A 13,466-nucleotide genomic window follows, 5' to 3' on the forward strand; every position below is an offset into this window, starting at 1 on the left:
TTGAACAAAGAATGGGAGCCAACTAATTCTTCCATCCTGATTGGGAGGTTAACTAATTAGTGCATATCATCTGGGGACCGATCATAACGTGATGGAAGTCTCCAGTCATCAGATTACAGCTGGTTTTACAATCCACCAAACCCACTTTCCCCTCCACCAAGTTGAAACCAAATTGAACTTGTGTGTGTAATCATTTCACAATTTGCATTTAATGCAAAGGAGTCCTTCTCCATTACTAACATGTTCCAATGCTACATTGCTTCACCAAGCTCGGCTCGTTGCTTTAGAGAAAAACTCTAAAGCAACCTTCACCTTAATGCTGGAGCCGCAGCTTCATTCCTTTTCATTCTCAGCCTCCCCAGCATTTCAGGGTTCTCCCTCTTCATCTTGTGACTGCCACCACGCCTACTGCTCATGCCCAAAAAGGCGCAAACCCACTGGTGCAAGTGTGTTGCTGAAATGCAAGGGAAGTCCATTCCTAACTGGCACAGTAGGTTAGCACTGCTGCCTCACAGCGCCAGGGACCCGGGTTCGATTCCCGGCTTGGGTCACTGTCTATGTGGAGTCTGCACGTTCTACCCGTGTCTGTGTGGGTTTCTTCCAGGTGCTCCGGTTTCCTCCCACAGTCCGAAAGACGTGCTGGTTAGGTGCATTAGCCGTGCTAAATTCGCCCTCAGTGTACCCGAACAGGTGCCAGAGTGTGGCAACTAGGGAATTTTCACAGTAACTTCATTGCAGTGTTAATGTAAGCCTACTTATGACACTAATAAATAAACTTTAAAACTTGTCCTCACTTGTATGGCAACAAATGATGATATCAAGACATCATGAGGGACAAGAATTTGCATAGTCAGGCACCTGAAGTACCTCATCCCTTTAATGTTACTGTATAATGAAAAAGTAAGTAGTTTCACAACACCAGGTTAAAGTCCAACAGGTTTATTTGGTAGCACAAGCTTTCGGAGCGCTGCTCCTTCACCAGTCACCTGATGTAGGGCAGCGCTCCGAAAGCTCGTGCGACCAAATAAACCTGTTGGACTTTAACCTGGTGTTGTGAAACGACTTACTGTGCCCACCCCAGTCCAACACCGGCAACTCCACACATTATAATGAAAAAGGAAGAAGGTAGAACATTGGAGCTGATACAAGTGAAACTCACCATCATTTTTATTCAGGCAATGACAATGGAAAAAATATATTAGTACATGGAATTAAAATTTTATAATATCTTTTCATTTTTTTTTGTAGTTACAACTTTAAAAATCTTTTTGAACCTTAACATATATAAAAAGACAAATATATCTGTATATAAAAACTATGCAGGTGAGGGGGGTTTTTCCCCCCAAAGTGAAAAGCAGGTAAACATGGGCAAGGCAAAAAAATAAACACCAAGACAAATTATGAAGGGACATCAGAGCTGGTTCAAGTCATTCAGGCAAGTCACAAGTGGAAACGACACAGTAAAGGGACTTGTACTTGAATCACCAACACCCTATCTCCACTGGCACTACCACGATATCAGAAAGTTATTGATGCAGGCAAAACAAAAGTTCAGAATTGCAGGGTTCCGTCCTGAGGGGCGAGCATGTCAGTATCTTGCTGTAGTGACTTGTGTTGGCGTCGGAAGAGAGGAGGGGGGGAAAAGTAGGAGTTGGGGGTCGTGGCAGGAAATACAAGACTCTAGACCAAGAATTTGAGTATATGCACTTCTTTATCAGTCAGTTTCAGGACTTAGAACATTCTTTAGTTAATATTAAACATTTTTTGTACAGTGCACACAGATTTGTGTGTTCATGTCCCATTCTTAATAGTGTGGCTCCTGCGCAAGTGTGAATACATTTGTGTATTGTGTTGAATTGTGTAAGGAAAATCAAGGGTCAGTCGGCAACAGCACTATGTGCCAACATCTCAAACCTCAAACCCAGGCTCGCAAAACCCCTGAGTATCAAAATGGCAAGTATCCTGAGAAAAATGTGCTCTTTCACCTCAAACTCTGAATTGCGATATTTTGGGGTGCACACCGACACACCACCTTGAGCATCCCCGTCCAACAGTTACGCAAAAGACAACGTATGGTCGATGCCTGACCTGTGGATCTGACCTTGTACCAGTGGCCCAACACCTACCGGTTTCAGGCCCTCAACTGCACAGTTCAGAGACCCCCAGATCTACTGGAACTTGGGTCCACCGGGGGTGGGGGGGGTTAACAGTCAACGGGACCAGAGAGGGGAAACTCGCAAGGAATTCCACTCAGTTAAATCCAATCCTAGGATAAACTTACGTCGCAGCCAAACAAATTGTCCACAAGCTCTGGGGGTTTGGGTTGTGCTCGAGTGAATAAGCCTCCAAACCCCAAGTGGTCTTGGGATGAAGGGATCCCCCATTGAGAATGTGCACGAACCCTCTAGTATGTTGAGAAATAGAATCAATGTTTACTGCCAGCACTTTTTCAACACGATTTTCACAAAACCTATTTGAAATATGTATATTATTAGCATGTTCAATGGCACGGTTTAGTGCCCCCATTTTAAAATGGAAAGCCAGTGGATTGTCCAAACACCAAGGCAATGATTGGGCTGGAAGACACAAGTAACTCACTGGATTTGGTGGACCCCTTTGAACTGACCTGTACAGACTTTGCTACAGTCAAGGACTCAAATAAGAAGCACAGCACTGGCTGTGTAAGCATTGCCTTCAAAGGAGTGACTCTTGCCAAACACCAAATGTTTCGTATCGAAGGAGGTCACAACTCACTTCCTAGGTTTATCGTCAGTTTGGAGCAAGTTGCAGAACACGTAACTGATGATAAAAGGCTGGTGTCGTAGTTACACACCAGGTCCTGGATGGCACCTTCCAGGAGCATTACATATTTAGTTGAAGACGCAAATACGATCGGGTGACAAGAAAGATGAGGATATTGTGTTGGCAAAGCAAATTACATGTCAGAGAAACTGGGCGCTAACAGCCTTGGGAATGTTTTGGCAACCTCTTCTGTTTGTGAAGTAAACAGTGCATGAAGACAGACCCACATGTGCTTTGCAGACTACTGGGTGTTGCCAGTTCAGAGGGCCAGATGCATTGGAGTTGGATATTATTTCTAAGTAAGGCAGCGTGCTTTAGGAATGAAGGTCTGCAGAAAGCTTCGTCGTGCAGTGTCCGATGTCGGAGTCGCAAGCTTCACTCGGGTTTCCCTAGTTTGGCAATCAACTCGTCGCAAATCTTGGTCAGTTCTTCAATCTCCTGGTTCTGTGAGTGAGGAAAGAAATCACATCAATTAAGCCGTTTGAAAACAGAATCATTTGAGACTTTTGGGTTTGTACTTCAGGGGGACATTTCACCATTGGTACCCAATTGGAAAGTGAAATGGCTTGGCTAACCGAGGAGTGGCACAAAGTCGTGTTCTCCAGAGAATTTCCTGTCCCAACCTTGGTCCAGGCGATTAACCAGGAATGGAGAGACCAGGCTTCGTCACCCCGGAGAGATGATGGGAAGAATGCGCCATTGCCGGCTGGAGGTTGGGCGAGAAGACAATCAGTTCTGATGGCACTCTGGGGTCAAGAGCCCAGAGACATTCGCCAACCTGTGCCAATTCGTCAAGGTGCCAGAGCATTGTGACTGCCCGCAGCTTTCAGGAGAGGAGCGGGGATGAGAAGAAACTGGTTCGGGACCTTCCTCCTTCCCTCGTGATTTCCACAAACACACACGTTACAGCTGTGAGCATGGTCACTGAGAGACTGCAGCGGGACCGACTATCTATCTATCTATCTATCTATCTATCTATCACTTCCCTCCCTCAAAACCTCTCAATGCTGACGTGATGCATCGGCAGAGATAGGGGGACAGGGCCCATCTCCAGCCGTCCGTGCAATGCCGGCAGGGGCTCAAGGTCCGCAAGTCACCGATCTCTCTGGCCAGTTCGGATCTTCCCCGTCCCCACACCGGTGACATGGTCAGATTCCTGCTTTACAGGAAGGTCAGTGAACCTGCTTTACCATGAATCTGAATGTATTTAAATTTTACTAACCTGCCCACCCCCTCGCCAGATATTCACCTACCCGTTTACATCAGGTTCATACAGACGGTAACCTAGGCGCAAAGGTAAGTATAGCCCCCGGGGGAGAGCGACATAGCCAGACAATGGCCTGGCAATGTCCCCTGATGCAGGTTGGCACCACGCCAATCTGTGCCAAGGGGGTGGAGGGGGGGCAGTGGGAGCCTCATGGGGTGGAGGGGAGGGATTTCATTTAGATTGCGGTGGTGGCTGAGAGCCCACGGCGGAGGAATTGGTGATGGCGGCAAAGGCTGTTTGGGCTGGAGGGGGCGGGAGGGGGCGAGGGGTCGAGAAGTGCCTACTCCAATCGGTAGTGGGATGGGGAGACGAGCCCCCGAGGCCTCCGTGGTGGGCTGGGAAGGGGTGGCATGGAGGAAAGGTTTATTTCTGTTATGGTGAGATGGTCCCCTCCGTCCTCCATGCAGTTGGGTTTTGCTGGCATCTTGACCCATGCCCCCTGCATGATGACACGAAACACACCTCCTTGCCTATTTCTGGCAGTGGCGCAAGATCTGGAGAGAAGCACACTGGCTTTCCTCGCCGCAAACAACACACTGCCATTTTTTGGTAAGATTTCGCCCAGGGATACACACAATCCCCTCCCACACACCAATATATGGCCTCAAACGCCCTGACCTCCCAGCCCCATCTGCTTTACCTTCTGCTGAATTGTCCTCTCCATGGAATCCACTTTCATTTGCTCCTTCCGTAAGCTCGCTTGCAGGGCCGCTCCTTCTGCATTTGCCTTGGCGCGGACTTGAGCAATCTCCTCGTTAGCCCTGCAATTGGTCACCAGAGTTACTGCATGGAGTACTGGCAGCACGGCTTTGTTACACATTAGCACTGGAATGGTGAAGGACTGGATGAAAGGAAGATCTCCACAGTCGGGCCTCACTATTAGGAGTTCATGCATGCAGTTCATTCATTCCCATCAACCAGGGGTCTGCCAGAAGGTTTCAGTAGGTCCACTAAAAATAAGGTCCTAGCTGGCACTGCCCTCTGCCAGAATCACTTATCACTGACGTAGCAATGCCCTTTGCGCCCTTACTTACCGTGGGGCTGACACTGCTGCTCCTGAGCGTCGATGGTGGAGGGAGTGAATGTTTGTGGATGTGGTGCCAATCAAGCGGGGCTGCTTTGTCCTGGATGGTGTCAAGCTTCTTGAGTGTTGTTGGAGCTGCACCCATCCAGGCAAGTGGGGAGTATTCCATCACACTCCTGACTTGTGCCTTGTAGATGGTGGACAGGAGTCGGGAAGTGAGTTACCCGCAGTATTCCAAGCCTCTGACCTACTCTTGTAGCCACTGTGTTTATGTGGTGAGTCCAGTTGAGTTTCTGGTCAATGGTAACCCCAAGCATGTTAACAATGTTCATTAAGGTTTTTGTAGGCATGTTCTGAATAAAGCCAGTTACAAGTCTGACTAAAACCAATTTAGTGCCAACAAAACGGGGACCTAGGTCCTTTCCCCCAGATCACAATAATTACCAGTTTCTAATTTACTCCCTATATTTGCATGTGGAATAAGGAAATAACAGAACCACCGCTCTGCAACAAGTTTCACATGATATAAAATAGAAATAATTACATTTAATAGTGAAACTAAGATTCATACAGAAAAAGTACTCGTGTTACAGGGAATCTGTGGAATTTTGATAAGTTGGTTTGCGAACGCCTGCCCTACATCTCCTCACATCATCTTTTTAAGTCAGAGCTTCCCAGGCAAGGAGCAGCGTCTTGGGGCTTCGGCAAAGATTTGTTCAAATAATGTTGGGAATATGTTGCCTGTTAATTCCCAACATTTACCAGTTGAGCCCTGTAATAGTGGATGGGTCGGAGACTAAGACCAGCTTCTTCAAGAACACCTTCCCTGCCGCCATCACTTTTGAATGGACCTACCTCACATTAAGTTGATCTTTCTCTACACCCTAGCTATGACTGTAACACTACATTCTGCACTCTCGCCTTTCCTTCTCTATGAATGGTATGCTGTGTCTGTATAGCGCGCAAGAAACAATACTTTTCACTGTAACCCAATACATATGACAATAATCAAATCAAAAACAGCTGTTGCTGGTTTGCTTCCATCACCCATGAATTTACCACGTTGGAAGAATGGGCAAATCAGCAAGATTTATACTTTAATTTTCTAACTGTCGTGACTTCAAATTCCAAATACACTGGGAGTAAAGTTGCTTCGTACAGTCATGAGCAGAAATGAGGGAACCATGGATTTGAGTATTTGGAACCCCCAATCATGTTGACCATTTAAAAACATGCTTTAAACATCGTACCTTTCCAAACAGTTTCACCTCTAGTTAACATGGGACCATTCATTTGCCTCAAATTTTATTCCGAAATGTGTAGGGCTCTGCATACATCTGGCCAGGAGTGAAATCTAATATAGGTGACTGAATGGAATGAAGGATTCCAGGGGAGCAGCGAGTGAGAGAGCATGCTGGAGCCAGAGGGAAAGACTGAAATCCACTGGAGAATGATTTAATACTGGGGTGGAGCTGTGTTCTAACTGTTCTGGTCTCTTGTGTGTAACTGTTAATTTAGTGCAAAGTTGAAGGCGTTTTGGCTTTGCGGGCTTTGACTCACTTGTAGCTGGGTTGAGACTGCGAATGAGTAATTTCTCTTTGCAATAACTCATCTACAAACCTGTGCTGGATTCATTTCGGAATCAGAAATGAAAGGAATGCTTCTCCCCGACAGATCTGCCTCAGCCTCTGACCCGAGTAACGCTTCATCTCTGGTGATTTCAAGCTGAGTCTCAGCTTTTCTGGCCGCCCTCTCCCTCGGCAATCACCACCCTCTGTTCTTAGTGAACCTTCCCCTCCACATAAACTTTCCCAGCCACGTTTACAACCAAACCCACAACCACGCCATCTTCTGTGGCCTCTCTATTCTTGTGGTCTCAGTCACACTTCTCTGCACTGTTCTGTCAGGGTGAACCTGTCTAAAACTCTGCTGACTGCATCCTGGCTCACATCAAGTCCCATTCGCCTGTTACTTTTGTTCACTGACCCACACTGGCTCCCCGTTAAGCAATGCCTCTAATTTCAAAAACTCCCAGCCTTCCTGGTCTCTGATCTCCTCCAGTCCTATAACACCCCAAAATATCTGTGTTCCATTAATCTACCATCCCCGATTTTAATCGCTCCACCATGACCATCCGTGCCTTCAGCTGCCTTGGGCCAAAAGCTCTGCAAGTCCCTACCTAATCCACTCTCTCTCTCTTCCCTTCTTTCAAGCGGTCCTCAAATTCGACCCGTCTTGACCAAACATTTTGGTCATCTGCGTAAACACCTCCAGGTAGCTCAGTGTCAAATTGCATTCGCTAATGCTCCGATGAAGACTCTTGGAATGTTTCACATTAAAACTGCTGGAGATATATCTTCATCTGTGACTGGGGAAAAACAGCACCTTCAAACTCTCACCCACCCAGCCTTTCTCGGTTCCCTGATATCCCACAATATTTCTTCTCGAATGCTCCCAGAAAAAGCTTTGCTGCCCTTTAACTCGGTCCCGCACATTCAGTCTCTCAAGCCTGGGGCATAGAACTCAGCAAATCAAGCACGCAACTTGTTCAAATATCCATCAGTAGTCATGGGTGGGTGGGCCATATCTAACTCCAAGAGGCCTCAGTCTCCTGTGCCAGTCTTAAATGTCTTGGAACAATAACAGAGACAATGACTTCCATTTTTATAGCACCCCGAACATAGCAGAATGCCCCAGGGCACTTAGCAAGAGTGCTATTAAACAGAATATGACACTGAACCACATCACTCTCGGGAACCAAGAGCTTGGTCAAATGGTTTTCAGGAGTGCCGCAGAAAAGGAGAGAGCAAGAGAGATGGAAGGGTTTCCGGAGGGAATTCCAGAGCTTGAAGTCACAGCAGCCAATAGTGGAATGATTAAAATAGGGGGATCCGGGGGGGGGAACCAGAACTGGAGAAACACAAAAGATCTGAGGTCTTCAGGAAAGGAGGAGGGAAGGGCAAGACCTTGGAAGGAATGTGTAGGTGAGGGGGATTAGTGGGGTAACTATGTGGGGTTACAGGGATAGGGCCTGGTTAAGATGCTCTGTTAGAGTCAGTGCAGACTCGATGGGCCAAATGGCCTCCTTCTGCACTGTGCGGATTCTATGAACTAACCAACAGTAAAATCAGTGTTCACCATGGAGTTCTTGACATTGTGCACTCTGCAACCACAACTTCCATATTATATCATGCACTCACTTGTCCAATTTTTCTTCAGCGTGAAGTTTGAGCGCTTGGTATCTTTGCTCCTCTTGTTTGACCCTGGCCAAATAATCTTGGGCACATTTCTTCAACACTTCTTCATTCTTCAAGCACAAGACAGAAAACAAATTAATTTATTCTTTTCATGCATGGTGGCAGAAGCCAACTTGCTGTTTATAATATTCGCATGGGGAGTTTGCTCAACGTTTTTAGACGCAAGACTCGAGAGAAATGTGACGGGCACCTTTTTGAATCCTTCCAGTACACCTTTCATGTTCTCGTATCTCCTGAAGAGGTCGGACAAGGATCTCTCCACTGAATTGAGATCTTCCAGAGCCTGGTCCTTCTCCGTAATCAACTGCTGAATGGATGTCTGAGAAGCCATTTTGTTCTTTTGCTCATCTTCTGCAGGGACAAGAACAGATGAGTGGTCAAACTGACTAACTCATACACTGGGTAAACACATGGGGCTAGAAATGTGTCTCATCTGGTGGCGCAGAACGGGTGGTATCTGATCAGCTAGCAACAGATATGCAGTGGCTGATATGTAGCGCCATTGGTTGATATGTCAATTCATTGAGTGTGTTGTATGGAACAGGCTCCTGTTTCACACAGCAGCTCAACACAAATTTTTAACCCTTATTAAAATTCACTGGCATTTAGTTTGACATTCCTAGCAATCCCTGTGTGCCACAAAGTGGCAGGAATATTGCTGAAAAGAGAGACATGTCGCCAAAGTTTTCAGTCTTGCACTCAACAGGACAAACTTTAAACTATCACAACAGTTTATACTACAAGAGAAGAAAGGTGCTGATCGGTTGCCAAGTCATCTCTGATTGGCCAAGGTGTTACCATGGAGTAAGTAATAGGGTTCCCAAGCTCCCAGTTAATTCGGGAAAAAGGGCAAAGCTTGAGCATGTTGCTTTTGTTTGCAGTAAACGCGTCTGTGAATGTGAATGGAATGCATGTTCGCCTTCAAACTGATCGGTCAACTGGGTCAGTTAGGGTAAGGAGGAGACACTCAATATTTGTCTCCCACCTCAAATGGGCACCAGAATTGTATATGGCAATGGGCTACCTCTTGTACAAGTTACCAGAGGTTGTATGCGCGTTCTCAGTTTGATTGACTGAAGGTGTATGCTCCTTGGTGATATTTAAAACAAAAGAAAAGTTCAACAATATTGGCATTGTAACTTGTCTTCTGTTTGAAAGTTAGTTCAAGAACTATTTGTCAGGAATGCTTGTTGGCGACACAAAAAGCAATTTTTCTGACTACCTGCACTCGATATCTGATAGCTCTTTCTAACACCTGCCCTCGAAGCACAGGTCTAGAACCGCCAGAAAGGATCTGTGGTGTCCAACATGGCTGATGGGTCAATGGACCTTTGTAACCAGTGCTTAAACTAAGCACAATTGATCCAAGATAATCATTTCTGTTAGTCAAGAGAGTTTGAGGACTGGGTCTGTACTTGGAGGAGTTTACAAGGATGAGTGGGGGGGGGGGGGATCTCATTGAAATTTACAGAATACTGAAAGGCCTGGATCGAGTGGATGTGGGGAAGATGTCTCTGTTAGTAGGAGAGACTAGGATCCGAGGCACAACCTCAGAGTAAATCGATGACCTTTAGAACTGAAATGAGGAGGAATTTCTTCAGCCAGATGGTGATGAATCTATGGAATTCATTGCCACAGAAGGCTGTGGAGGCCGGGTCATTGAGTGGATTTAAGACGGAGATAGATAGACTCTTGATTGGGAAGGGGATCAAAGGTTATGGGGAAAAGGCGGGAGAATGGGGTTGAGAAATTTATCAGCCATGATTGAATGGTGGAGGAAGCAGACTGGACGGACCGAATGGCCGAATTCTACTCCGATAGCTTGTATTTAAGACCATAAGCAATGAACCAACATGCATTTCAGAGGCACAAACAGATTCCAGATCATAGTTCACCAGTAAAACCATGCAGCTCTGGGAGAGGAAATGTCTTCCCCCCCCAATCAGTATTTTAAAGGCAGCAAAGATTTCTTTGGAATCACATTCATTTGAATCTTGCATCTAGAATGGGAGATATTTACCGCCCCCCCCCCCCCCCCCCTGTGGTCAGTGGTCACACTAGCAGAGAACATTGAAATGGCCTCCATGTAGCTTCTGTGTCCCACCCATTAAATCCTGTGGGATTTTACAATCACAACAGCGCTCCTCATTCCTTCTGTGCCCCAAGCAGTGACCAGGGGGACAATTTGGGGAGCAGTACTTTTTAAGTCAGCCAGGTTGTCAGAGAGGGATGTGGCATTTATCAGAGGGGGCAGTAACTGGAGTTTGCCCCTTCCTGTTAAGAGAGGATGAATCCAGCGTTGCTGCACTCCTCTCTCACTATATTCTTAGAGGAGTTGAAGCAGCTCATACTGTCCTAATCTCGATCAGGTGAAGAAACAGGAGACGTACCGATCATCTGTGCAATTGTTTTCTCATATTCCGCCACAATTTTTCTGCAAAAATAAAAAGGAACAAATAGTCAGCTAATCGATTTCACAGTTCGTAACCCACCTGCTTCACTAACGTCCTTTAGGGAAGGAAATCTGCCGTCCTTACCCGGTCTGGCCTACATGTGACACCAGAGCTACAGCAATGTGGTTGACTCGCAACCGCCCTCCAAGGGCAACTAGGGATGGGCAATAAATGCTGGCCCAGCCAGCGATGCCCATGTCCCATGAATGAATAAAAACAGCGCCACTTGCAATGGTGATTTTGAATGTCCTTAAATATTTTGGTCGTGTGTTATTGCCTGGTTGTGTCTTCCGAGTGAGCAGCTACCCTTGTAATTGTAATGATTTGCTGAGCTATTTATGAAGGGAAATGGTGTTATTTGCGTCTCCTGATGGGTTTCACACGGGATAGCAATAATCAACTCAGTCCCCAGGAAAACTTGGATGTTTATGGCGCCACGTCACATTAAAGTTGCTCGAAGCGTTTCATGGGATGAGAAACCCCTCAGGTACAATGACCGTTACGTCAGCAGGAAATACAGAAGAAAATCATTGTTGGTAAGACTCAGGAAGATCAAAAATAGTCTTTCACAGGAGTACGGTGCTCATTTTTATATCAGCGTGTTGCATTAGAAAGCAGGAGGCTTCACTCGGTCTCTGTGAAACCCAACATTTGTCCAATTTATTTCTCAGCTGCACCTCTTAGTGGTTTGGTGGGCTCTCGCCTTTTCTTTGATCTGCTAAATTTGCGGAAAATCAGAAGGCAAACAAAAATATCACGGCAAGTTCCCCATCTTCCCAGCGCTGGCTGGGTGAGGGGAGCGGAGAGCAAAAGGAATCGATAGATCGAGACACCTTGGCGCGAGGGCACAAAAGCAAATTCGATTCAACATTTTTTTGATTCATTCACAGAATGTGAGCATCACCGGCAAAGCCAACATTTATTTCCATCTCTAATTACCCTCAAGAAGGGGGCAGCAAGAGGTGCATTCTCGTATGGCTAGCTAGGCCATTTCAAAGGGTAGTTCTCACACTGCAGCCTGGATCACATACGGCCCAGGCTGGTTAAGAATGGCAGATTTCCCGCCCGGAAGCGCACTGATGAACCAGATGAGTTTTTGCAACAGCCCAGTCAATTTGTGGTCACAATAGCTAACGAATAAATAAAAGCTGGTAACAGATTTCAAACACCCCAGCTGCGGGTTCCTATGGATGTGGAGCAATTAATCAAACTAATAACTTAAAAGAAATGGACAACCTGTGTCAATGAATCATTGAGATAACCGCAATGCTAGTCGAAGCCTCCCCCCCACCCAGTTCTCTCCTTACAGGGACAGCACGGCGGCACAGTGGTCAGCACTGCCGCCTCACAGCGCCAGGGACCAGGGTTCAATTCCGGCCTTGGGTGACTGTCTGTGCAGAGTTAGTATATTCTCCCAGTGTCTGCGTGGGTGAAATGTGCCTCTGTAAATAAACAAAACCTTCCTTTCCTCACAACTCCTAACTTAAATAAAATGTCAAGTTGTCAGGAAATAAGAACCAAAAACATGCTGGATTGAAGAACATTCTGCATTTCAGTGGTCAAACAAAGTAAGCTGAAGATAATGACATCTCATTTTAAGATCTTATAAGCGGTGCATTATTGAACAATGTTGCTGTTTTACCTCATTTCAATGACTTCTTGTCGACTGTCTTCATATTTTTGCTTCCACTCATTAACTTCTATTTCCTTGGCCACAATCTGCGATTAAAGAGGACAATGCATCATTGGTGATACCCGGCATATTACAGACACTTATCCAGCATGGATCCAGCACCCAAGCCACAGGATGCTGCTTCACAACAATTCCCAACCCCCCTCGGTTCCTGATCGCAGTTTGAGCATCACTGAACAGCGTCATGCACGAACCTCCCGTCTCTGCCCCCCTCTCATCCACGCCCACTCCAAGGAGAAAAGGTTGGCTTCTTGTTATTGCCCGATGGCCAACAGTGGACCACAACTGGAGAACAGTCGACGCCCGTGATGTTCTTATTGGAGCCAAGGAAACGAGGAGGCATTACCTCTTCCCTGATCAAACTCAGCACGGCCGTCTTGTCTGCCTGGATGTTGTCCAGTTCGTCGCCCACAGAACCTTCCATCTCACTCAGAAGCGCTTTGAATGAGAGGATGCTTTCGGTGGTGCACATTCCTGGCATTGGGTCTGGCTGCAGCAGAGGAAAAGGAAAGCCATTATTGACACACCCTGTTCTCAACACCAATGCCCTCCCACACCTTAACCAATATCTTCGGATCTGAAGAGCAAACAACTAGTCGATTGCCAGCGCTGGCTTGGATTCTCCAGGATTTGATGGTAAATATCCAGGGCTTTGCCCTCGAGAGTGCAGGGAGAGAAATTACACCAATATTCTGAAACAGTTGAGAGTACTTTTGGACATATTTTTATAGATATAGTACGGCGGCACAGTGGTTAGCACTGCTGTCTCAGCGCCAGGGACCCGGGTTCAATTCCCGGCTTGGGTCACTGTCTGTGCCGAGTTTGCACGTTCTCCCCGTATTTGTGTGGGTTTCCTCCGGGTGCTCCAGTTTCCTTCTACACTGCAAAGATGTCCAGGTTAGGTGGACTGCCCATGCTAAGTTATCCCAAGACATGGAGATTAGAAGATTACAGGGATTGGGCAGGGGGA

General features: G+C 46.5%; 1 protein-coding gene across 3 annotated transcripts in view; it reads right to left on the bottom strand.

The window, feature by feature from the left end:
• Nucleotides 1–1,145: 1,145 nt before the first annotated feature.
• The window catches only part of tacc1 (transforming, acidic coiled-coil containing protein 1), a 155,090-nt gene continuing 142,769 nt past the window's right edge, over nt 1,146–13,466 (bottom strand). For all 3 annotated transcript variants that reach the window (XM_078239389.1, XM_078239388.1, XM_078239386.1), the window contains 7 exons: nt 12,843–12,986; nt 12,446–12,522; nt 10,741–10,784; nt 8,541–8,701; nt 8,294–8,400; nt 4,710–4,830; nt 1,146–3,246 (listed from right to left, as the gene is read on the bottom strand). In XM_078239389.1, the coding sequence (XP_078095515.1) occupies nt 3,178–3,246; nt 4,710–4,830; nt 8,294–8,400; nt 8,541–8,701; nt 10,741–10,784; nt 12,446–12,522; nt 12,843–12,986 (723 nt within the window). In that variant the 3' untranslated portion in view covers nt 1,146–3,177. The remainder of the gene's footprint in view (nt 3,247–4,709; nt 4,831–8,293; nt 8,401–8,540; nt 8,702–10,740; nt 10,785–12,445; nt 12,523–12,842; nt 12,987–13,466) is intronic.

Source organism: Mustelus asterias, chromosome 22 (assembly GCF_964213995.1).
Source record: "Mustelus asterias chromosome 22, sMusAst1.hap1.1, whole genome shotgun sequence".
Taxonomy (NCBI): Eukaryota; Metazoa; Chordata; class Chondrichthyes; order Carcharhiniformes; family Triakidae; genus Mustelus; species Mustelus asterias.